Source organism: Tachyglossus aculeatus, chromosome 2 (genome assembly GCF_015852505.1).
Source record: "Tachyglossus aculeatus isolate mTacAcu1 chromosome 2, mTacAcu1.pri, whole genome shotgun sequence".
In the NCBI taxonomy this organism is placed as follows: Eukaryota; Metazoa; Chordata; class Mammalia; order Monotremata; family Tachyglossidae; genus Tachyglossus; species Tachyglossus aculeatus.
In genome coordinates this window covers 175,815,564-175,841,468 of record NC_052067.1, presented here as the reverse complement: position 1 = coordinate 175,841,468, position 25,905 = coordinate 175,815,564, and the positions used below count along the sequence as shown (strand labels likewise).

General features: G+C 51.8%; 1 protein-coding gene across 1 annotated transcript; it reads right to left on the bottom strand.

Moving 5' to 3' along the window:
• Positions 1-419: 419 nt before the first annotated feature.
• LOC119944456 (putative DBH-like monooxygenase protein 2) lies at positions 420-19,674 on the bottom strand. Its single transcript, XM_038765420.1, has 13 exons — positions 19,384-19,674; positions 16,956-17,102; positions 16,436-16,606; positions 12,384-12,467; positions 11,769-11,936; positions 11,388-11,490; positions 6,272-6,438; positions 5,995-6,086; positions 4,880-4,976; positions 3,247-3,306; positions 2,494-2,624; positions 1,496-1,610; positions 420-668 (listed from the first exon to the last, which is right to left on the bottom strand). The coding sequence occupies exons 1-13, from the start codon at positions 19,672-19,674 to the stop codon at positions 420-422; spliced, it is 1,875 nt and encodes a 624-aa protein (XP_038621348.1).
• Positions 19,675-25,905: the final 6,231 nt, after the last annotated feature.

Sequence of the window (25,905 nt, the reverse complement as noted above, 5' to 3'; positions counted from 1 at the left end):
CCAGCGTTTAGTGCAGGACTTGGGAGGCGGTGGGGCGGCCCGATGCTGCCTCTGGGTCGAGCGCGACGCTCCAGGCGGCCCAGGCCCGCGGGCACGAACCGGTGACTGCGGTTGACAGAGACGTTTTATTTGGGTCTGGGGCATGTGCTCCTGGGCTTCGGGGCGGCCAGGAGGCGGGGCCTGCGGGGGCAGGGCGGGGTGGGGCGGCCGGCCGTCACTCGGACATCCCTCGGGAACCCGGGCCCAGGCCCGGTCCGCCTGGACAGAGCGGGCCAAGTCCCGGAACCCCGCACCCAACGGGCCGGACCGAAGCAAGGACCGGCCCCGGAGTCTGCCAGGTGAGGTCCTGTCCTGGGAGCTCTGGTCTAGTCCCGGGCAGGGGGGCGAGCGGCCGGCGGGGCGGAGGCGGGGGCGGGGGCTCAGGTCCTCGGTGGGGAGGCGTCGAGGAGCCGCAGGGCCACCCCCTGCAGCAGCAGCAGGAGGAGGGCGGGCAGGAGCGGCGCCGGCAGGCGGCCCGCCGAGGCCGGACCGGAGCTGGACGGGGCGGCGCGGAAGCCGGCCGGGATCTGGTCCTGGGCCTCCACTTTGCCCCCGGAAGATTCCACGCAGGAGCCCCGCACCGGGGCTGCGATGGCCGGGATGTGACCCGTCCGGTTGGTCACCATCTCCTGGGAAGTCAGAAAGGGGGCGGGAGGAGAAGGAGGAACCAGGTGGGGAGGGAGGAGGAGGAGGAGGAGCCCTTCCCACGCTAAGCCCCAATTTGCCTCACCTCCCCCTCCCTTCAGCCTCCCCCTGACTCTCTCCCTTTGCTCTTCCCCCTCTCCGCGCCCCACGGCACCTCTGTATATATAATAATAATAATAATAATAATAATAATAATAATAATTTTGGTATTTGTTAAGCGCTGACTATGTGCAAAGCACTGTTCTAAGCGCTGGGGAGGATACAAGGTGATCAGGTTGTCCCATGTGGGGCTCACAATCAGTTCTATGTATTTATATTTATGCCTGTTTACTTGTATTGATGTCTGTCGCTCCCCCCTCCCCCCAGCAGCCCGCTCCCCCAGACTGTGAGCCCACTGTGAGCAGGGAGTGTCTCTCTTTATTGCTGCATTGTACTTTCCACGAGCTTACTACAGTGCTCTGCACACAGTATGCGCTCAATAAATACGATTGAATGAATGGAGGAGGAGGAGGAGAAGGACCCAGGGGAAAGGAGTGAGGAGAAGGAGCGAGAGGAGAGGAAGTGAGTGTCAGCTCAGGGGACAGAGAACCTTCCTCAGGGGGCTGGCTGAGCCTCCCTACTTTTTGCAAGGGACCCAGCTGGGGGGTGGGATGGGGGAGGCCTTCTCCAGCCCCTGAGGGGCGGCTGTCTGGCTAGAGACGGTCACGTCCCTCCCAAGTCGACCCATCCGACCCTGGCTGGAGCGGGGCCCCCCACCCCTCGTGTCCGGCATTCCCCGTCCTCGTCCTCGCGGTCCCCGAAGTCCACTCACGTCTATGGTCTTTATGATGACCACCTGGTCGGCCTCCTGGCAGGCCCGCTCTGCCTTTCGGATGTTTTCCTCCGTCCAATCCACCCCGCTCATCACCATCAGCCCCTCCATGACGCTGCAGGCCCAGGGCATCAGGCCAGGGAGGCCGCCCCGGGACGGGGGGGGGGGGGGGGGGGAAGACGAGAGAAGGAGGGCCAGATGGGCATGGGGAAGAGAAAGAACAATTGGGAAATCGGTAAGAATAAGAATAATTGTATTTGTTAAGTGCTTACTATGCCAAACACTGTTCTAAGCGCTGGGGTAGATACAAGATAAGCAGGTTGTCCCACGTGGGGCTCACAGTCTTAATCCCCATTTTCCAGATGAGGTAATGGAGGCACAGAGAAGTTAAGTGGCTTGCCCAAGGTCGCATAGCAGACAAGTGGCGGAAGCGGGATTAGAACCCACATCCTCTAACTCCCAAGCTCCCGCTCTTTCTACTAAGCCACGCTGCTTCTCAGTAGAGGGGTGCTTAGAACAATGCCTGACACAGTAAGTTTTTAAGAAATACCATTATTATTATTATTATTATTATTATTATTATTATTATTATTATTATGGGAAGAAATGGGAGCAGGGCAAGAGGGGACCAGATGAATGGAGAGGTGGAGACGGCTTTTTGTACGGCTCAGGAAATGGGGAGGGGGAACCCATCCTGCCTCCACCCATCAGTTCACGGGCTCGGTGGAGTGCTGTTATCCCCAGAGCACCTCTGGGCCTCGGGTGCCCAAAGAATGCTCTGCCCACTGAACCATCCCTCCCCGCACTCGGCAGCCAGTCTACACAGCCCAGGGGCCTGAATCCGGTTCTGTGTCCACCTGGTGTGGCAGGAGCCACCGAGACAGAAGAGGTGTGGGGGTGGAGCGGGGGATGGGGGCTAGCGGGAGGACCTGCACTCTACCTTCGACCCTTGACCCCCAGGATCTCCCCTCCCCCGCGCGGCTCCCAGGGACACGCACTCGGAGACCTCTTCGCCGAACTCTCGGGCCACTTGTATGAGTCCAGGGTAGCCCATGCAGCTGGAGATGGTGTTGCGCGGGAAGTAGAAAAGGAAGATCAGGCACATCTCGTTCATGGTGCTCGGGCCTCCCTGAACCGGGAGGAGGGCGGGAAGGAAGGAGAGGCAGAGGAGAGACCCCAAAGCTCATTGTTTGGGGAAGGTGAGGTGGCCCCTGCCGCCGGGGGTATTGGTGAGTGGTGGCCCTGTGGCCTCTGGGACAGAAGGGTGTGCTAGCCGCCCCTTGTCCCCTTGTTCCCAGTGGGTGCTGAAAGAGAGAGGCCAGAGCAGAGCTAATCCTGGGTGAGGAGTTCTTGGAGTGACATTTGGGTTACAGGAAGAGGGAGGCCCAGGCTCCACTAGAGAGAAAATCAGCAGGACTGACACCAGGAGTGGAGGAATACCAGCAGGACTGACCCCAGCAATAGTTGTTCCGGGTGGGAGGGTCCCCACCACCAAAACCCTGGGTCAGAAAGAAGGGCGGTGGAAATGGGGTAACCAGCAGGACTAACACCAGGAGTCGTTGATCCAGCTGTGAGAGTCCCACCCCCAGGGGTAGGGGCAGGAAGAAGGACAGGGGAGGAAAGGGCATGTATGAAGGGCAGGGAGGTCTGGTCCAGGGTCTGGTAGCCAAACTCCACCAGACCTCCCCCCTTCTCTACCAGGCAGGAAGAAGGGTGGGGGGCAGCAGAGGCTGGAGGGAGAGGGCACGTACGAAGGTCATGGAGTCCCGGTCCAGGGTCTGGTAGACACACTCCACCAGCAGCTCGTCGCCCTGCCCAGAGGGGAGCACAAAAGCCACAGATGACAGTCTGTGAGGGGTGGGGTCGTTCTCCCGGGGACCCAGATCCTCTCCAGGAGGGGCTCCTGGCAAAGGAAGCCAGTGGCTACTCTGGGCCAGCCAGACCCCAGTGTGGCCACACTGGAGGCTGGCCCTGCCCTCCATTTCAGGTGCCCAGTGATTCTGGGGGTCCGGATGGATCTCTCCCCCTTCTAGACTGTGAGCCCGTTGTTGGGTAGGGACCGTCTCTATATGTTGCCAATTTGTACTTCACAAGCGCTTAGTACAGGGCTCTGCACACAGTAAGCACTCAATAAATACGATTGAATGAATAAATATGATTGGATGAGTGAATTAATGAATGAATGAATGACCTGAGAGACCCTTGGGCTGGGAACGCTGGAAGGGTGGAGGGATTCTGTACCTCCAAAGTTTAGTTCTGGTCCCCCTGGTTTGATTCTGGACCCCCACTGTAGGTTCTCAACCTCCCTGGTCTGGTTCTGAACACCCGTGGTTCAGTTCTGGCCCCCCACGGCTTGGTTCTGGACCCCTCCCCCCTCCCCCCCAGTTCAGATTTTTAACCCATGGTTCTGCCCCACTATAGGTTCTCTACTTCAGTTTAGTTCCGGACCCCCATGAATGTCCACACTTCTGTGCCAAGTCCCAGAAGCTGGTGCATCTGTGGCCCCCAGATCGGGGTGGGGGGGGCTCTGGGGCTCAGAATTTAGGGGCACTCAGGGCAGGGATCGCCCAACCAAACCAGATCCACTGGCAGGGAACCCCAAGGGCCAAGCTGGTCTCCCCCTCACCCCCAACCTCCATTCTCATTTCTAGAGCCTTTGAACAGCGGGCCCGGGACTGCAGGCACGACCTAGTGGAAAAAGCCTGGTCCTGGGAGCCAGGGGACCTGGGTTCTAATCCCAGCTCTGCCAATACCTGGTATGTGACCTTGGGCAACTCAATTCCTTTATGCCTCAGTTTCCACAACTGTGAACTGGGGATTCCATGGCTGTTCTCCTTTCTAGTTTGACTGTGAACCCCATGTGTAACAGGGACTGTGTCCATCCTGATTAGTTTATAACCAGCTCAGCACTTAGAGCAATGCTTGACTCATCATAAGCACTTAACAAATACAGTAATAACTACAATAATAAGAATAAGAATAATAATGCTCTGGGCTGGAGCCGCTGCCAACCCACATCCTTCCCTCTGGGTGGGAGAGTCCATCAGCATCATCAATGCTGATGGGAGCACCTGTTTAGATTGCTGTATTAGGAGCCTGCTATATGCAGAGTACTGTACTGGGAACCAACTAACTAGTACAGTGTTGAACTAGGCCCCAGCGGTGGGCGGAACACTGTAGTAAACCCTGGGAAACACACATTGAAGTAAAAGACACGCTCTCTTCCTTTGAGGAGTTTATAATTGATGGGAGTGATAAGGAAATGAAAACAGATGGAAAATAGTCTTTAAAAAGAATGAAAACAGACATGAGACACATGAGAGTAAATGAATCAGAAACAAGTGGATAAGCACAAGGTTGCTGGGTGGCATCAGAGATACTCACCAACTTGATTTCCACCCGGTCCTTCAGGTCTCGGGTTTCTTGCAGGTTGAAGTCATAGGCATTGTCCTTACAAATGGTCCTGAGCTGGACACCATTGCTGGAATCAGTCAACCACCAATCAGTCAATCAACCGATCAGTGGTACTTATGTAAGCATTTATTGTGTGAAGAGCTTGGGCTCATACAACAGAGAAGCAATGTGATCTAGTGGAAAGAGCCCAGGCCTGAGGGTCAGAAGACCTGGGTTGTAATCCTGGCTCTGGCACTGCTGTGAGACCTTGAGCAAGTCACTTCACTTCCCTGTGCCTCGGTTATCTCATCTGTAAAGTGGGGATTAATACTTTGAGCTCTAGGTGAAACAGGGACTGTGTCCAATCCAGTTATCTTGTATCTGCCTTGGTGCTTAGTGCAGTGCCATAGTAAGCAGTGAGGTCTAGCAGGTAGAGAATGGCCCTGGGAGTCAAAAGGATCTGGGCTTTAGTCCCAGCTCCATTATGTGTCTGCTGTGTGACCTTGGGTAAGTCACTTCACTTCTTTGTGCCTTAGGTACTTCATCTGTAAAATGGGGATTACTGTGAGCCCCATGTGTCCAACCTGACTAGCTTGAATCTGCCCGAACACTTAGCACAGTGCCTGACATGTAGTAAGTGCTGAGCAAATACTACAATTATTATTAGCATTAGTAACTTATCTGGGCCTCAGTTACCTCATCTATAAAATGGGAATTCAGCCTGTGAGCCCACTTGTGGGGCAGGGACTCTGTCCAACCCGATTTGCTTGTATTCACCCCAGTGCTTAGTCCAGTGCCCACACGTAGTAAGCACTTAACAAATACCATTAAAAAACCCATTAAAAATTGAATAGAGTTGGTGGATTCAACCCCTGCCCCCAAGGAGTTTACAGTTTAGAGACTCTCCCTCCAGTCTGTAAGCTCTCTGTGGGCAGAGAATGTGTCTACCAACTGTTATAGTATACACTCACAAGTGCATAGTACAGTGTTCTGCACACAGTGGCATTCAGTAAATACCACTAATTGATTGAGGCCTCCTCTTTTGCTTCTTCCTCCCTCCCTTTCTCCCTCCTCCTCTCCCTCTCCCTCCTTGTCCCTGTGCTTACCGGTACTGGACGGCCTGCAGGGAGCGGCCTGTCAGATGTGTGTGCAGCAGGTAACCGTACACGTGGAGGTCTTGCAGGGGAGACCCAGTCACCTAGGGCGTGGAAACACAATCAGCTCACTCTTCAGATGATGCCTTAACTGACTCCCTCTGTCCCCGCCCAGCTCCCCTGCCCCTGTCCTGCTCCCTTGCCCATCTGGTTGGGGGTGTGGGAGTGACAAGGTGAACCCTGGGCAGTGAGCTGCCCCTCTCCCACCCCCCACCACTGCCAGCCTCACCTCCTCAAACGTGTCGGTCTGGCAGAGCCCATAGGAGTGGAAGGACGTGGCCCCGGGGGGCAGGAAGTGGATGGGGAAGGTGTAGACGCCAAGCTGCAGCACCCCCATGTCATACTTGCGCAGGATCGGGGTGAAGAACACTCGCATGCCCGAAGAGTCATAAATACCTGTTGTGCAAATGGCTGTGAGGACTACCTTCCAGGCATTGCCGGGCACTGGCCCCAGCTGCTCTCCACGGGTCCCGAGAGGCTGCAGGCATCAGCTCTCTTACCAAGCTAAGCACTCATTCATTGAGGCCATGCCCCCACCCCCTCAGTGCCCAAAGAGTTCACTGCCTTCTTCGTCACCACCGCCGACATCCTCACCACTTTCATCTCCACCCCAATCAATCAATGGCATTTATCTAGCATTGACCATGTGCAGAGTACTGTACTGAAGAGTTGGGAGAGTACAACATGAATCTTACAATCTACAGGAAGAGACAGACATTTAAATAGATTAGGGACTGTCTCTATATGTTGCCAATTTGTACTTCCCAAGCGCTTAGTACAGTGCTCTGCACATAGTAAGCGCTCAATAAATACGATTGATGATGATGATAACACTACACGCACACGCACGCACGCACTCCCTTGGTGACCTCATTCGCTCCCACGGCTTCAACTATCATCTCTACGCTGATGACACCCAGATCTACATCTCTGCCCCTGCTCTCTCCCCCTCTCTCCAGGCTCGCATCTCCTCCTGCCTTCAGGACATCTCCATCTGGATGTCTGCCCGCCACCTAAAGCTCAACATGTCGAAGACTGAACTCCTTGTCTTCCCTCCCAAACCTTGCCCTCTCCCTGACTTTCCCATCTCTGTTGACGGCACTACCATCCTTCCCATCTCACAAGCCCGCAACCTTGGTGTCATCCTCGACTCCGCTCTCTCATTCACCCCTCACATCCAAGCCGCCACCAAAACCTGCCGGTCTCAGCTCCGCAACATTGCCAAGATCCGCCCTTTCCTCTCCATCCAAACCGCTACCCTGCTCATTCAAGCTCTCATCCTATCCCGTCCAGACGACTGCATCAGCCTTCTCTCTGATCTCCCATCCTCGTGTCTCTCTCCACTTCAATCCATACTTCATGCTGCTGCCCGGATTATATTTGTCCAGAAACGCTCTGGGCATATTACTCCCCTCCTCAAAAATCTCCAGTGGCTACCAATCAATCTGCGTATCAGGCAGAAACTCCTCACCCTGGGCTTCAAGGCTCTCCATCACCTCGCCCCCTCCTACCTCACCTCCCTTCTCTCCTTCTACAGCCCAGCCCGCACCCTCCGCTCCTCCCCCGTTAATCTCCTCACCGTACCTCGTTCTCACCTGTCCCGCCATCGACCCCCGGCCCACGTCATCCCCCGGGCCTGGAATGCCCTCCCTCTGCCCATCCGCCAAGCTAGCTCTCTTCCTCCCTTCAAGGCCCTGCTGAGAGCTCACCTCCTCCAGGAGGCCTTCCCAGACTGAGCCCCTTCCTTCCTCTCCCCCTCGTCCCCCTCTCCATCCCCCCATCCTACCTCCTTCCCTTCCCCACAGCACCTGTATATATGTATATATTTTTGTACATATTTATTACTCTATTTATTTATTTATTTATTTTGCTTGTACATATCTATTCTATTTATTTTATTTTGTTAGTATGTTTGGTTTTGTTGTCTGTCTCCCCCTTTTAGACTGTGAGCCCACTGTTGGGTAGGGACTGTCTCTATATGTTGCCAATTTGTACTTCCCAAGCGCTTAGTACATTGCTCTGCACATAGTAAGTGCTCAATAAATACGATTGATGATGATGATGATAAGGGAAGTAATAGCGTATGAGGATTGTACATAAGTGTCATGGGGCCTGGGTTAATATCAAAGTGATATCACCATCACCACCATCTCTAACACACCATCACCATCACTATCCCCATTATTTTCTCCATCATCACTATCACCATCATCATCACACCACAACCATGATCTCCACCATCTTCACCATCACCATCTCTAACACACCATCACTATCCCCATTATTTTCTCCATCATCACCATCACCACCATCATCACACCACAACCATGATCTCCACCATCTTCACCATCACCATCAGTCGTCACCATCACCATCATCACTATCATCACACCAAGACCACAGTCTCCATCATCTTCACCATCGTCCCCATTATTTCTACCAGGGGCACCATCACCACCACCATCATCATCATCACCACTACCATCGCCATAATCTCCACCATCTTCACCACCACCACCCCATTATTTCCACCATCATCACCATCACCAACACCGCCACCACCACCATTACCAGCACCAGCATCTCCATCAACACCAACCATCATCACCATTATGTCCACCATCAGCACTACCATCACCATAATCTCCACCATCTTCACCATCACCATCATCACCATCACCATTATATCCACTATCATTGCCACTACCATCACAATAATCTCCACCATTTTCACCAACATCATCACCATCTCTATCTCATCATCCTCATTTCCACCATCATCACCATCACCACTACTATCATCACCATCACCACTAGTAATAGTAGTAGTAGTAGTAGTAATAGTAGTAGTAGCAGCAGCAGCATTGATTAAGCCCCCATTTGATACAGTGCACTGTTCTAAGTGCTTGGGAATTTCAAAATAATGAAGCAACACATTCCCTGCCTACATGGAGTTTCCACCCTAACAGATACATTTACAACTCTAGTAGTGAAAATTAAAAATTAAGTACACTTACATATTCCCCTCTTAGTTGCACCTCTAGAGTTTCCAGTACTCTGTCAGTCTCGGCTACAGGAGGAAGAGTCGAGTAGAGGCCTACCCATTCCAATCCTAGTTTGGGCAGTGGCTAGTGAGTGGAAGGCAATCAGCTACAAGTCAAAACTCATCCATGCTGGGCAGCAGTGGCACAGGAGAGAGTTGGGGGCGGAGACTCAAGTTTACTGCGTGGAAGGGCAATGGTAAACCACTTCCATATTTTTACCAAGAAAACTGTATGGATACACTCCCAGAATGATTGCATATGGAGAGTGGGGTGTTCTGGGAGAGCTATGTCCATGGTGTCACTATGGGTCGGAAACTCTTGTCGGAAGAGATGGGATTTTAGGAGGGAATTGAATGTGGAGAGGCCTGTGGTCTGATGGATTTTGGGGAGCTAGTTCCAAGCCATGGGAACAGTGAGAGTAAAGGGATGGAGAAAGGGGAATTGAGAGCAAGATCCCTTCTGTTTAGGAGGAACAAAGACAATGAGTTGGGGAATAGCAAGTGAAGAAAGCGATAGATAAACTGGGATTGGATGGGGGAGAGTCTTGAAGTCAACAGTGAGGAGTTTTTGTTTTATATGAAAGGATGAGAGGAGCCAGCAGAGGGTTTGGTGGAGAGGAGAGACGTGGGCTAAGGGATATGTCAGGGAGTTGATCCATGCAGTTGGAGAGTGGACTCTAGATTGGATTGGGGAGAGGCTGGAGGTTGAGAGACCAGAGAGAGGGCCAATGCAATAATCTAGTCGTGATATGACCAGAGCGTGGACCAGAGTGATAGCAGTTTATTGGGGCGGGGGGGGGGGGGGGGGGGGGGGAGGGCTTTTATAATGGTATTTGTTAAATGCTTACCATGTGCCTGGCACTGAACTAAGCACTGGGGCAAAGGTAATCAGGTTGGGCTCATAGTCTTAATCCCAATTTTATAGAAGTAAAGTGACTTGTCCAAGGTCACGCAGCAGACAAGTAGCAAAGCTGGATTTAGAACTCAGATTCTCTGACTCACAGGCCTGTGCCCTTTCCACTAGGCCACACTGCTTCCCATTTGGAGGGAAGCGGGAGCCTATCCAGGAGTTGTTCTGCAGGAAAACCCAGCAGGGTTTTTCAGTAGATTGAGTGTGTGAGCAGAGAGGCAATAAGGCGCCCGAGGTGACCCTGAGTTTGTGAGCTACAGGGATGGGGAGGGTGGTGGTGGGGTTGACAGATTTGGGAATGTCATAGGAGTGGGTGGGTCTAGGGGAAAGATTGGGAGTTCTGTTTCTCTTCCCCATCCCAGCCTCTATCCTCCCAGTGCTCCTCTCAGGCATGGGTGGGCGAGGCTGGTTGCTGCGGACTACATGTTTTGTTTTGTTGTCCGTCTCCCCCTTCTAGACTGTGAGCCCATTGTGGGGTAGGGACCGTCTCTATATGTTGCCGACTTGTACTTCCCAAGTGCTTAGTACAGTGCTCTGCACACAGTAAGCGCTCAATAAATACAATTGAATGAATGAATGAATGCGGGCGTGTGCCTCCTGGGCTCACCACGGAGCTTGGCCACTTCCTCTCCAGACTGTAGACTATCTAGACTGTAAACTCATTGTGGGCAGGGAACTTGTCTACCAACTCTGTTCTATTGTATCCTCCCAAGCGCCTAGTACAGTGCTCTGAGCACAGTAAATGAGAAGTAGTGTGGCTTAGTGGATAGAGCCCCATTCTGGGAGTCAGAAGAACCTGGGTTCTATTCCCAGCTCCACCACATGTCTGCTGTGTGATCTTGGGTAAGTCACTTCACTTCTCTGCATGGCATAGTGGATAGAGCAAGGGCCTGGGAGTCAGAAAGTTATGGGTTCTAATACCGGCTCCGCTGCTTGTCTGCTGCTGCTTGGGCAAGTCACTTTATTTCTCTGGGCCTCAGTACCTTCATCTGTAAAATGGGGATGGAAACTGTGAGCCCCACATGGGAAAGGGACTTTGTCCAACCTGATTTGCTTGTATCTACCCCAGCACGTAGTACAGTGCCTGGCACATAATAAGCGCTTAACAAGTGACATTATAATTATTATTATTATTATTATTATCCTCTTGCTTCAGTTGCCTCATCTGGAAAAATGGGGATTAAGAGTGTGAACCTCATGTGGGACAGGGATTGTGTCCAACCTGATTGACTTGTATCTACTCCAGCGTTTAGAACAGTGCTTGATACATAGTAAGTGCTTAACAAGTAGCATAACTATTATTATTATTAAGTGCTCAACAAATTCAATTGATTGACTGATTGATTGATTCCTCTTCCCACAGCAGCATACCTGGATGGGACCCTCACCCACCTGGGAGGCCGTGGACGTTGCTGTAATGAATCTCCAGTCGAACCCACTTGGGATCAATGGGTGTCCCGATGGAGATTCCCACATCGTCTGGAAACTGATAGCTCTGGGGACAGAGGACAAGGAGCTCTCAGCTCTGCTGACGGAACACTGCCTGAGCCTCTGGACCAGGACTCATTGCATTTCGGGGGAAGAACACTTGGTGCCAGCCCCAGTCAAGTACAATCCGAGTTTGGGAGAGAAAGTGGAGTCAGAAGGAGGCAAGAAGAGGGCAAATCAGGGGGAGGGAGAGAGAGATGGGGGGAAGGGAGAGAAGAGAAAATAGAGCGGCGTGGGGACCAGTGAGGGAGAGGCTGGATTGCCTTCCTGCCCCTCTGGACTCACCGTCCCCCCGACGGCCCAGCCGATGATCACTTGGGAGCAGAGCGAGAAGGCCGGGTCACTCCCATAGCAGTTGTTGACGCCCTTGGGCAGGACACTGGCATTGCCACAGGCATAGACGAGGATGTGATGCACCATTGTCTCATTGTGGTAGGTCAACCTGGGTTCAAACTGGGGTTGGTGGGGGAGAGAGTGGGGAAAGGTGGGGGAGGGGCAAGGGCAGGGAGAGGGGAGAAGGTGACATTTGGGGAGGAGCAGGGGGAGGGGCCGAGGGAGGCAGACAGACAGGTTGGGAAACCAGGTCCTGAGATATGGGAGGGACACTTCCTCCCTCCAAACTGCCCTTTTCCCCACTTCCCCAAGACCCTTGGCATAAGGATCCCCCTCGAGGCCAGCTGGAGGTGAGCGGGGGAAGGTGGGAGGGGGAGGGAGTCTGACCTAAGGACTTCCCCTGACCCCCAGAGCAGAGTGGACAGAGGGGGACAGGGGAGCCTTAGGATCAGATGTGGGGTGGAAGAGGGCAAACACCCTGTTCCCTCTCCACTCTCCCCTGGGGGATGGGGGACCCTCCCTTCCCTACCCCCCCCCTCGATCCCTGACCCCTGTCCCCTCCCCCACCTTGTAGATGTGATGTTTCTCCTTGACTATAGGCAGGGGCAGGAAGCTGCAGGCATAGGTGGTGTCGTCCTCTGGAATCAGGAACTAAGGGGAGCAGAAGAGGGACAGCCCAGGTCATGGAGGGAGGAGATGGGGGGGAGTACTGGTAGGGGCAGACGAGGCCACAGAGTGGGGGCATGAATAGGGGCAGTCCAGGTCACAGGGTTGGGGGATAGATAGAGGCAGCCCAGGTCACAGGATTGGTGGGGGTGAGGGCAGATTAAAGCAGCCCAGGTCTCTGGGTGGAAGGCATGGAAAGGAGCAGCCCAGGTCTCACCCCCATGGCTTCAATTACTAATGCCATGCAGATGATTCCTAAGTCTACATCTTCAGCCCTGACCTCCCTCCTTCCCTGCAATCTAGCATTTCCCCTTGCCTTCAGGACATCTCTACCTGGATGATCTGCCGACGCTTCAAATTATCTTCCCTCCCAAACCCTGCCCTCTCCCTGACTTTCCCATCATTGTAGACGGCACTACCATCCTTCCTGTCTCACAAGCCCGCAACCTTGGTGTCAACCTCGACTCTGCTCTCTAATTCACCCCTCACATCCAATCCATCACCAAAACCTGCCGGTCTCACCTCCGCAACATCACCAAGATCCGCCCTTTCCTCTCTATCCAAACCGCTACCTTGCTGGTTCAATCTCCCATCCTATCCCAACTGGATTACTGCATCAGCCTCCTCTCTGATCTCCCATCATCCTGTCTCTCCCCACTTCATCTATACTTCACGCTGCTGCCTGGATCATCTCTGTGCAGAAACATTCTGGGCATGTTACTCCCCTCCTCAAAAATCTCCAGTGGCTATCAGTCAACCTAACGCATCAGGCAAAAACTCCTCACTCTCAGCTTCAAGGCTCTCCATCACCTCGCCCCCTCCTACCTCACCTCCCTTCTCTCCTTCTACAGCCCAGCCCGCACCCTCCGTCCCTCTGCCACTAACCTCCTCACTGTGCCTCGTTCTCGCCTCTTCCACCGTCAACCCCCAGCCCACGTCCTCCCCCTGGCCTGGAATGCCCTCCCTCCACGCATCTGCCAAGCTAGCTCTCTTCCTCCCTTCAAAACCCTACTGAGAGCTCACCTCCTCCAAGAGGCCTTCCCAGACTGAGCCCCCTTTTTCCTCTCCTCCTCCCCATCCCCCCCACCCTACCTCCTTCCCCTCCTCACAGCACCTACATATATGTTTGTACAGATTTATTACTCTATTTATTTTACTTGTACATATTTACTATTCTATTTATTTTGCCAATGATGTGCATCTAGCTTTACTTCTATTTATTCTGATGACTTTACACATGTCCACATGTTTTGTTTTGTTGTCTGTCTCCCCCTCCTAGACTGTGAGCCTGTTGTTGGGTAGGGACCGTCTCTATATGTTGCCAACTTGCAATAATAATAATAATGATGACATTTATTAAGCACTTACTATGTGCAAAGCACTGTTCTAAGCGCTGGGGAGGTTACAGGGTGATCAGGTTGTCCCACGGGGGGCTCACAGTCTTAATCCCCATTTTACAGATGAGGTAACTGAGGCACAGAGAAGTTAAGTGACCTAACCAAAGTCACACAGCTGACAATTGGCAGAGCCGGGATTTGAACCCACGACCTCTGACTCCAAAGCCTGTGCTCTTTCCATTGAGCCACACTGCTTCACAAATGCTTAGTACAGTGCTCTGCACACAGTAAGCGCTCAATAAATACAATTGAATGAATGAATGAATGAATGAATGAGTCAATCAATCAATCATATTTATTGAGCGCTTACTGTGTGCAGAGCACTGTACTAAGCACTTGGGAAGTACAAGTTGGCAACATATACAGACAGTCCCTACCCAACAGTGGGCTCACAGTCTAGAAGGGGGAGACAGAGAACAAAACCAAATATATTAACAAAATAAAATAAATAGAATAGATATGTACAAGTAAAATAAATAAATAAATAGAGTAATAAACATGTACAAACATGTATACATATATACAGGTGCTGTGGGGAAGGGAAGGAGATAAGACGGTGTGTGTGGGGGGGGGGGATGAATGAAATTAAGCATGTCCAATACTGAACTCCGTATCTTCCCAACCAAACATGTCTTCCCAAAGACATGTTCCCCCCATGTCTTTCCCATCACTGTAGACAACACCATTATCCTCCCTATCTCACAAGCCCATAACCTTGGTGTTGTTGTCAGTTCATCTCTTTCATTCAAACCACATATTCAATCTATCACCAAATTTTGTCAGTTCTACCTTCACAACATTGCTAAAATCCACCCTTTCCTCTCCATCCAAACTGCTACCCTGCTGATACAAGCACTTATCCTATCCTGCCTTGACTACTGATTCTGCCTCCTCCCTGAACTCCCAACCCCCTGTCTCTCCCCACTTCAGTCCATACTTAACTCTGCTGCATGGATCATTTTTCTACAAACTTTCACTGCAGTCCATGTCTTCCCACTCCTCGAGAACCTTCAGTGCTTGCCAATCTACCTCCTCATCAAACAGAAACTCCTTACCACTGGCTTTCAGTCAGCTCCCTCTATCCCTCCATTAGAGAAGCAGCGTGGCTCAGTGGAAAGAGCCCGGGCTTTGGAGTCAGAGGACATGGGTTCAAATCCCAGCTCCACCACATGTCTGCTGTGTGACCTTGGGCAAGTCACTTCACTTCTCTGAGCCTCAGTTCCCTCATCTGTAAAACGGGGATTAACACTGTGAGCCCCACGTGGGACAACCTGATCACCTTGTATCCCCCCAGCGCTTAGAACAGTGCTTTGCACATAGTAAGCGCTTAACAAATGCCATTATTATTATTATTATTATTATTATTATTATTATCCTACCTCATCTCACTGATCTCAAACTACAGCCTAGTCCACACAATCTGTTCCTATAGCACCAGCTTAGTCACTGTGCCCCAATCTCATTTATCTCAACCCCGACCCCTTTCCCATGTCCCTCCCCTAGCCAGGAACTCCCTCCCCAACTGTATATGCCAGACCACTACTCTCTCCACCTTAAAAGCATTATTAAGGTCACATTTCCTTCAAGAGGCCTTCCCCGATTAAGCCCTCTTTTCCCTGGCTCACTCTCCCTTGAGTGTCATCTACACACTTGGATCTTCGACCTTTGGAATTTAGATATTCACCCCACCCCCAACCTCACAGCACTTATGTACATATTTTTAAATTTTAGATATTTTAAAATTATTTATTCATGATAATGGCTGTCTCCCCCTCTAGACTGTAAGATAGTTTTGGGCAGGGAAAGTGTCTGCTAATTCTGTTGTACTGTACTCTCCCAAGTGCTTAGTTCAGTGCTCTGCACATAGTAAGTGCTCAATAACTGTCATTGGTTGACTGATTTTGTAGAATGGGGGAAGGTTGGGAATGCTTAAAGGCAGAGGGGATGAGCTGTCAGAGGGGGAAAGGATGAAGAAAGGCAGGAAAGGAGGTGATATGAGTTGGAGCAAGTGGTTTCAGGAGGTAATAATAATTATGGTACTTGTTAAGCACTAACTATGTGCCAAGCACTGTCCTAAGCTCTAGGGTAGATACAAATTAATCAGGTTGGACACAGTCCCTGTCGCATATTGAGTTCACACTCTTAATCCCTGTTTTTTACAGATGAGGTAACTGAGGCCCAGAGAGTTAAAGTGACTGGCCCAAGGTCACACAACAGCCACGTGGTGCAGCTGGGATTAGAACCCAGTTTCTTCTGACTTCCAGGCCCGTGATCTTTCCATTAAGCCATGCTGCTTCCTTGAGCAGCAGCAGGAAGTGAGAGAGGTCAGGATCATAGGTGCAGGGAGAGTAGGTGGATTGAAGGAACAGGTTAGAAATCTCCTCTGGGAGACAGATGGGGATCAGGAGAAAGATGACAAAAGAGGAGTGTTGAGGGCAGGAGGGAGGGCCTGAGGAGCAGAGTTCCTGTCTGAGGTGGGCAGTTGGGAGGGTGACATGGAGGGGGCGAGGGACAGACGGTGGTGGTGGAGCATGGGATTAGGGGAGAAGGGCTCACATCCTTGATCCCTATGTCATAGATGTAGGAGGTGTCCGGCGAGTCCAGCTGGTCGGGGTGGATGACCTGCAGCAGGAAGATGGATTTGACGAATGTCCTCTCGGCCTCCAGCTTGACCTGGCCACTCTGGTCACTCAGGCCATAGGCCCCAATGACCCGGATGGTGTCTTCCTGGGAAGACAGTTGCAAGGGGCGGGTCAGGGGTCAGGGGAATGTGCTCCTTCACACACACATGCACACATACACAGAGCCCACCTGTGTGCATACTCAACCCACAAACAGAAACACACAGCCCCCCGTGCACACACACAAACCCATGTACATTCACACACACAACTCACCACTGTGCAAGCACGCAGCCCCCTGTGCATATACACAGTCTGCACACAAGCAACCCGCTCTCATATGCCCACACTTGCTTTGCCCTTGGATGCCCTGGGCAGGCAGGGGATGGACAGGGATGGGTTTGGGGCAAGCTGGGAGCTTGCAGGGCCAGGTGGGGTCTCCCCACTTTTCATACCGTGATGTCCCTGTCGTGGGGGTCGCAGGAGCGGAAGGGGCGGGAGAAACGCATGGTGGTGTAGACAGAATCCTGTACCAAGGACTGCAGGTGGGCATCCTGACTCCCATCCGGCTCCACCGTCACATCATCCAGCAGGTGCTGATCCTGGGGGTGGGAGGCAAGGGCTGGGGGCTTCAGGGGGTGAGCAGGATCCAGGAAGGCCCCGCAGGGCAAGAGATTCAGGCTCGTCCCCTGCCCCGATGTCAGTGTCCCTCTAAGCATGCTCTGCAAGTGCCCCAAGACCCCATCAGTCTTCCCAGCCCCTCTGGCCTCTTGCAGGGTGCCCCTACAGTGTCTCCTCCACATCCACACCAATCTGCTTCCCCAACTTGGTGTCATCCTCCTCTTCCTCTGCTGCTCACCAAACCTTACCTCCTTCCCTGGGCCTCTGACCCCATCCCCTCTCCCTCCTAAAAACACTTACTCCCCATCCTGGACCATCATCTTCCCTACCCTGACCACCACTTTCCTCTTCCTAACTGCCTCATTCCCTCCCTGACTGCCATCTTCCTCTCTCTGACCACCACCTTTCCCTTCCTGATGACCCACTTTCCCTCTCTGACCTCCATCTTTCCCTCCCTGACCAACATCTTCAACCTCTTTGTCTTGGATGGTTTCTCTCTCTTCATCTTCAAAGGCCTCTACAATCATATCTGCTCCTAGAAACCTTCCTTGACTAATCTCCCATCTCCCCAGCCCTTTCTCCTTTCCTTAGGCCCTGGAGTCTGTACCCCTTAAGCAAGCAGTGTGGCTTAGTGGATAGAGCATGGGCTGGGAGTCAAAAGGGTCTGGGATCTAGTCCCAATTCTACCACTTGTCTTCTGTGTGATCTTGGGCAAGTCACTTCACTTCTCTGTGCCTCAGTTACCTCATATGTAAAATAATTATGGTATTTGTTGTAATTATGGTAGTTGTTAAGCGCTTACTATGTGCCAAGCACTGTTCAAAGCACTGGGGTAGATATGAGGTCAGCAGGTTGTCCCACTTGGGGCTCACAGTCTTAATCTCCTTTTTACATATGAGGTAAATGAGGCACAGTGAAGATAAGTGGCTTGTCCAAGGTCACACAGCACACAAGTGGCAGAGACAGGATTAAAAACTATGTCCTCTGACTCCCAAGCCCATGCTTTTTCCACTAAGCCATGGATCATCATTATTATTATTAATAATAATAATAATGCTATTTGTTAAGTGCTTACCATGTGCCAAGCATTGTAAGTGCTTTGGGAGATACAAAGTTATCAGGTTGTCCCAGGTGGGGCTCACAGTCTTAATCCCCATTTTACAGATGAGGTAACTATGGCACAGAGAAGTTAAGTGACTTGCCCAAAGTCACACAGGCTACAAGTAGTGAAGCTGGGATTAGAACCCACGACCTCTGACTCCGAAGTCCGGGCTCTTTCCATTAAGCCATGCTGCTTCTCTGAGATTAAGACTGTGAGCTCTACGAGGGTTAGAGACTGTACCCAACCCAGTTACCTTGATTTAAGCCCGGCATTTCGAACAGTGCCTGAAACCTAGCAAGTGCTTAAAAAAACCACAATTGTTATTATTATTACTTTCATTATTCTCATTTTATTATTCACCCACCCCCAGCCCCACAGCACTTATGTTGATAGCCTTATACTCTGTCTCTTCTCCTATCTGTAATAATAATAGTGGTCTTTGTTAAATTCTTACTCTGTGCCAGGCAGTGTACTAAGCACTGGGGAAGATACAAGATAATCAGATCCAACATGGGGCTCACATTTTAAGAGGGAGCACAGGTATTGGATCCCCATTTTTCAGATGAGGGAACTGAGTTACAGAGAAGTAAAGTGACTTGCCCAAGGTCACACAGCAAGTAAGTGCTAGAGCTGAGATACCCAGGCCCATGATCTTTCCAATAGACCATGCTGGTTTTCTGTAATTTATTTTAATGTCTGTGTACCCATGTAACGTGTGACCTCCTTTTGGGTAGAGACCATGTCTCCATACCCTAATGCAGGGTACTGTCCCAAGGGTTTAGTACAGTGCTCTGCACACAGTAAGTACTCAATAAATGAAATTGATTATCTGTATGATTGATTGTTCGAACAGGGCTGTGCTATGACCCAGGCAGAGCCAGGCCTGATGGGGGTGGTCCCCAGACCACTCTGCCCTCCCAGGATGGTGAGTGCATGGATGTTTGGGCAATAGTTGGGTAGTACACACCTCCTAGGGGTGTGTCCGTTCTTGAGCACCAATGGATATGCATGAGCACCGGTTACACAGATTCACAGTCATATCTGAGACAGAAAGTGTCACTGGAGCCTGTGTCGACTGCCTGAGGGGACAGAGGGCCCAAGTCCCCTGCGTGCCAGTGAGACCATCCTACCCCAAGACCCCTCCCACAGCCTGGGCTCACCGAGAAGTAGATGCTCCCATTGGGTAGGACGCCACCGACCACCAGGTCGGCCCCCACGTTGGTGTAGTAGGTGGTGATGCCCAGGCCCACCCAGCCGGCCGTGCGGACCTGCAGGTCGAAGGTGATGACCTCGGCGTCTGGGTCAAAGTCCCAACGCAGATACATGATGTTAGAGGGGTCCAGGAAGCGGGAATAGCGCAGTGGGGACTTGGGGCCAATGTGGCCGCCCCACGAGGGGACAGAAAAGAGCGGGAGCAGGAGCAGTGGCCACGCAGCGGCCGGCAGTGCCATCGGGCCCTGCCAGAGACTCCACTTAATGGGAGAGGCCGGCCTGGTGCCCGCTTTGCCCCCTGATGTCCACTGGGAGTCCGCTGTGCCTGCTCGGACCAGGCAGGGCCCAGGCTGGCTTATATGAGGCTGGGCAGGGGTTAGGCAGGGCTGGGCAGTAGGCCAGGAGGAGGAATGGGCCACAGGAGGGAGGCGCCGCTTACACAACGTGGGTCGGAGAGAAAGGGGTAGTGGGGGAGGGGGGCACAGCCCTTCCCTGCGGGGGCTGGAGGTCAGCCAACAGACTGAGCCCCCGCGCAAGGCTCGGACAAGGACCAAGGGGCTAAGAACCAGTGTTCCAGCAGCGGGGTGGCATGGCCCCTGCCCCTTCTCCTCCCTGCTCCTGAAGGGCTCAGATCCAGGTTCTAACTCCCGAGGAAACAGAAGAGCCAAAGTTACCAGGGAGCCAGTCCCATCAATCGTGGGATTTATTGAGCCCTTCCCATGTGCAGAGGACTGTACTAAGCACTTGGCAGAGGTCCCAGGTGGAAGGTACCCCGCTCTGGTAGTCATCCCCAGCAGCTTTGGACAGTCCCATCTTGCAGATGCTGAGGCTGAAGGGGGAGGTTTGGCAGTGTGGCCAAGTAGAAAGAGCCCAGGCCTTGGAAGTCAGAGGACTTGGGTCCTAAGCTGGCTCCGCCACTTGCCTACTATGTGACCTTGGGCAAGTCACTTCACTTCTGTGTGCTTCAGTTCCTTCATCTGTAAAATGGGGATTCAATATCTGTGTTCCCTCCTACTTCAACTGTGAGCCTCATGTGGGACAGGGATTGGGTCTAACCTAGTTAACTCATATCTACCCCAGAACTTAGAACAGTTCTTGACACATAGTAAGTGTTTAACAAATATTATTTTAAAAAAATTACCCAGGGAGAGTCAATTGGAGAACTGGGGCTAGTTGGGATCAAAGTTCAGGGTAGACTGGCAAGGGAGAAGAGTCCATGTGGGCTGGGGAGGGGGAGGGTTGAGGTCAGGGATTTGTGGACCCTACTTCCTTCGCTTCCTCCCTCTCTCCCTCTGTCTCCCAGGCTGGAGGTACAGGAGCAGGGGACATGAGGAAGCAGACTATGAATGGTAGTTTCAAGTACAGGCTGAGCACTAATCCCTGGACAGACAGAACCATGGGGAAGGGGTCGGGGAAGGGAGGAGGTGGAACGGGGAGTCCTAATCCGCTTTCTGGGGTGGAGGGAATGCAGATCAGATCTCCAGTCTGCCTCCAAGAGGGCGGGAAGCAGGCAGATGGGGAGAGACACGCTAAGCCAGAGGGACACCGGCTGCCAGGGAGTGGGAATGTGTATAAGTGTATGTGACCTGGGGTAGAGGTGTCTGAGAGATTTGGTGTACGTGTGTATGTACGTGTGTGTGCATGTGAATGTGACTAATTATTGTTACACTGTACACTTCCACATCGTTATTAGTAGTAGTACAATGCTCTGCACACAGTAAGCACTCCATAGATATGACTGACTGACTTTTAGACTGTGAGCCCACTATTGGGTAGGGACTGTCTCTATGTGTTGCCAATTTGTACTTCCCAAGCGCTTAGTACAGTACTCTGCACATAGTAAGCGCTCAATAAATACGATTGATTGATTGATTGACTGACTGACTGAATGAATGAATTTAATACAGTGAGTGAGAGAATGTCCTCTTGGAGCGTGTGTGACCCGGGATAGAGGTGTGTGAGAGTGGATGTGTGTCATGTGTAGGCATGTAACACCGTGGGTGAGAGTGAATGTTTAGGAGTGTGTAGGACCAGGTATGGGGGGGGTGGGGGGTGTGTGTGTGTGTGTGTGTGTGTGTGTGTGTGTGAGAGAGAGAGAGAGAGAGAGAGCGTGTGTGTGTGCATGAAACACCGAGAGAGAGAGAGAGAGAGAGAGAGAGAGAGAGAGTGTCCCTTCCCAGGCCCACAACACTTATGTATATATCTGTAATTTATTTATTCATATTGTTGTCTGTTTCCCCCCTGCTTTAGACTGTAAGCTTGTTATGGGCAAGGGATGCATCTATTTAATGTTGTGTTGTACTCTCCCAAGAGCATAGTACAGTGTTCTGCACACAGTAAGGGCTCAGTAAATATAAATGAATGAATGAATGAACTTTGAGTGAATTTCTATGAGTATGTATGACCAGGGATAGAGGCGTGAGAGTGAGCCTTCTAGACTGTGAGCCTGTTGTTGGATAGGGACCGTCTCTATATGTTGCTGATTTGTACTTCCCAAGTGCTTAGTACAGTTGTCTGCACACAGTAAGCGCTCAATAAAGGCAATTGAATGAATGAATGAATGAATGAATGAATGAGAGTGTGTGTGTGTGTTTGTGTCTGGAGGTCGGGGGTGGGGAGGTGCGGGGGAGCATATATTTGTATTTGAGGGGAGAATGTCTGTTTATGTGTGGTCACTGAAGTAGAGAAGCAGTATTACCAAGTGGAAAAAGCACAGGCCTGGCAGCCAGTGACCTGGTTCTAATCCTGGCTTCACCACTTGTGTGTTGTTTGACCTTGTACTTAACTTCTCTGGGCCACTGTTTCCTCATCTGCACAGTGGGGATTCACTACTGTTCTCCCTCCCATTTAGACTGTGAGCCACATGTGGGACAGCAGTTGTGATCTAATTGTGTTGTGTCTATCCCAGAGCTTAGTAAAGTGCGTGGCCCATAGTAAGCATTTAACAAATACAATTATTAATAATGATGGCATTTAAGTGCTCATTATGTGCCAAGCACTGTTCTAAGCACTGGGGTAGATACAAGGTAATCAGGTTGTCCCACGTAGGGCTCACAGTCTTAATCCCCGTTTTACAGATGAGGTAACTGAGTCACCGATAAGGTAAGTGACTTGCCCAAAGTCACACAGCTGACAAGTGGCAGAGCCGGAATTAGAATCCACCACCTCTGACTCCCACACCTGGGCTCTTTCCCCTAAACCACGCTGCTTCACCCAACCCCAGGACCCTGGCCCCAAGTCCCAGATCCAGGATCCAGCCCCAGAACTCTAGCCCCAGGAGTGGAGCCACATCTCCACTACCCTCTACCCTAGTGGTGACCTTGGGGTTCCAGGGGTGGGGAAGTTGGCAGGAGAAAAACATGGGGTGGGGGAGAGTTGGAGACACTGCGATCCCAATCTTCCCGGATTAAGGAAGAAAGGACAAAAGGTGAAACAAGGAGGCTGGGGGTGGGCCGTGGGGGAGAGAGCAGGTATGGGAAGGGGGAGGAGAGGAGCAAAGGGGAGATTGGGGGAGGGAGGAGGGGAGGAGGGGATGAGGAGGGGGAGGAGCAAGGAGTGGAGGAGTGGAGTGGAGAGAATAAGGGGAGAGGAGGAGCCAGAAGCAGAGAGGAGGCACGGACAGCAGTGTCTGAATCCCCCAGTCTCCTGGACCCATTACCCTGGAGAGTCCGAAGCCCCCTCCCTGGACAGTGTGGACCAAGACCCCGTCAGGAGGGGAACCCAGCATCCACAGGGGTCTGGGGTCCAGGTCCCTGCTGCAAAGCCATTGCTGCCAAGGCACTAAGCTGGGCGCCTACCATGTGCAGAGCATTTACGGAATGCCTACTGTAGGCAGAACACCGCTGCTTATCTACTGGATGCACAGCACTGAACTGGGTGCCTATGCCTACTGTTTACAGGACACTATGCTGCCAGTCTATTGTGTGCAAAGTGCTGTCCTGGACATATAGCATCTACAGAGTGCTGTCCTGGACATGTACTGAGTACAGAGGGTCATCCTGGACAAATAGTTACAACAATAATAATAATAATAAATGTGGTATTTGTTAAGTGCTTACTATGTGCCAGGCACTGTACTCAGCCCTGGGGTGGGGGACACAGTCCCTGTCCCACATGAGGTTCACAGTCTCCAATCCCCATTTTACAGTTGAGGTAACTGAGGCACAAAGAAGTGAAGTGACTTGCCCAGGTCACACAGCAGAGAAGTAGAGGATCCTGGTTAGAAACCATGACCTTCTGACCTGTGCCTGGTCGGGTATGTGTGCAGAGCACTGTGGCGGGAGTTCTGGTTATCAGGAAGTCATCAGAGAGGCTGGGGGAAGCCAGGGCCTCAGCAGGAAATCTCAAGAGTCTCAGTTTCAGCTCTGTTTGATTCCGGTCTGCTGAGCTGCTGCCCTGCCTTGTTCTGCCCCGGCCCCCGCCAAAGCCCTTCGCCCACAGGAGAACACTCCCTGCTATGACAGACTTGGGGGTTCTGACTCGGGCGAAACCACACAGCGTAGTGGTTAGAGCACAGGCCAGGGAGTCAGAAAGTCATGGTTCTAATCCCTACTCTGCCACTTGTCTGCTGTGTGGCCCTGGGCAAGTCACTTCATTTCTCTGGGCCTCACTTTTCTCATCTGTAAAATGGAGATTAAGACTGTGAGCCCCAGGTGGGTCAGGGAATATGTCCAACCTGATTACCATGTATTTACCTCAGTGCTTAGAACAGTGCCTGGCACATAGTAAGTACTTAACAAATACCATCATTATTGCAGCGTGGCTCAATGGCAAAAGCACGGGCTTTGGAGTCAGAGGTCATGGGTTCTAATCCTGGCTCCACCACAAGTCTGCTGTGTGACCTTGGGCAAGTCATTTAACTTCTCTGAGCCTCAGTTACCTCATCTGTAAAAAGGGGGATTAAGACTGTGAGCCCCACATGGGACAACTTGATCACACTGTATTCCCCCCAGCGCTTAGAACAGTGCTTTGCACACAGTAAGCGTTTAACAAATGCCATCATCATCATCATTATTATTACTATTATTACCTATCATCACTACCCACCTCCCTCTGACTCACCACTGGAGTCCTTGCTATTTCAGCCAGCGGGAGTGGGTGGCATCTCAACCTCAGGGCATGGAGGGGAAGAGGTCTGCCTGAGGTCCAGAAGCTTGCCCTTCCCTGGTTCCCCGTGGCACCTCCCAAGCTGTCCTGCTACCCCATCCCCATGCCCTTTCCCCATGACCACTAGCTCCCCACTTCTCCAGGAAACATCCCCAGAGAGACTGAGACTGGGGAGTGGGCATGGCCAGACAATGGAAGATCTGGGGACCAGTCTTGGGGTCCAGTCTCAGCTCTGCCATTGGCTGCTGGGAGGCCTGGGGCAGGTCACTTAGCCAATCTGGTCCTCAGTTTCCTTATTTGTAAAATGGGGATCAGAGGCCTGCCTATCCCCTCCACTCTGCAATGTTGTGAGGACAAAACCAGTGTGGCCTTGTGGAAAGAGTGTGGGCCTGGGAATCAGAGGACCTAGCTTCTAATCCTGGCTCTACCATTTGTCTGCTGTGTGAAGTAGGGCAAGTCACTTAACTTCTCTTTGCCTCAGTTACCTCATCTGTAAAATGAGAATGAAGACTGTGAGCCCTATATGGGATAGGGACTGTGTCCAAATTAATTATCCTGTATCTACCACAGCTGTTAGTACAGTGCCTGGCATATAGTAAGTGCTTAACGAATACTATATAAAAAAGGTAATGTCGACCCGCTTTGGGAAATAAACAAGTTAAATCAATTTCAGGTGTTATTATGACCCAAAAATGTGTGTGAAATACTGAGAACACCAATACCCTTCCCTACTGCTCCAACCAAGAACGATGGGGGAAAGGAGCTTGTTAGGGTTAATTCTGGGGTGACAGGCAAGAGGCAGTGGGATTGATTGGGAGCATAGGGACAGTGGCTTAGTGTTAATCCCTAGTTCCTACCCCTGTCCCCTCTCCCCGGTTCCCTCATTCCCCACTGTGTGCTCTCCGTGGTTCCCAGAATAATGATAATAATAATAATGGTGTTAGTTAAATGCTGTTCTCACTGTTCTAAGCACTGGGGTGGATACAATGTAATCAGGTTGTCCCATGGGGGGCTCACAGTTTTAATCCCCATTTTACAGATGAGGTAACTGAGGCACAGAGAAGCGAAGCAATTTGCCCAAGGTCATACAACAGACAAGTGACACCCATGCCCCTTGCCCTCCCCAGTTGTTCCATACATTTGACTCCCTCCTCAGGTCCTGTCTCCCCGATCCCTTGCCCCCAATGACCTACCACCTACTTTATTAAGAAAATTGAAACTATCAGATCTGAGCTCCCTAAAATCGCACCTGCTCCTCCTCAGTCCCTCCCCTTCTGGCCCCCTCCTCAACTCTCTCATAGTTCCCAGCAATATCTCCTGCCTCTTCTCAAAAGCCACCCCTCCACCTGCACATCAGACTCTAT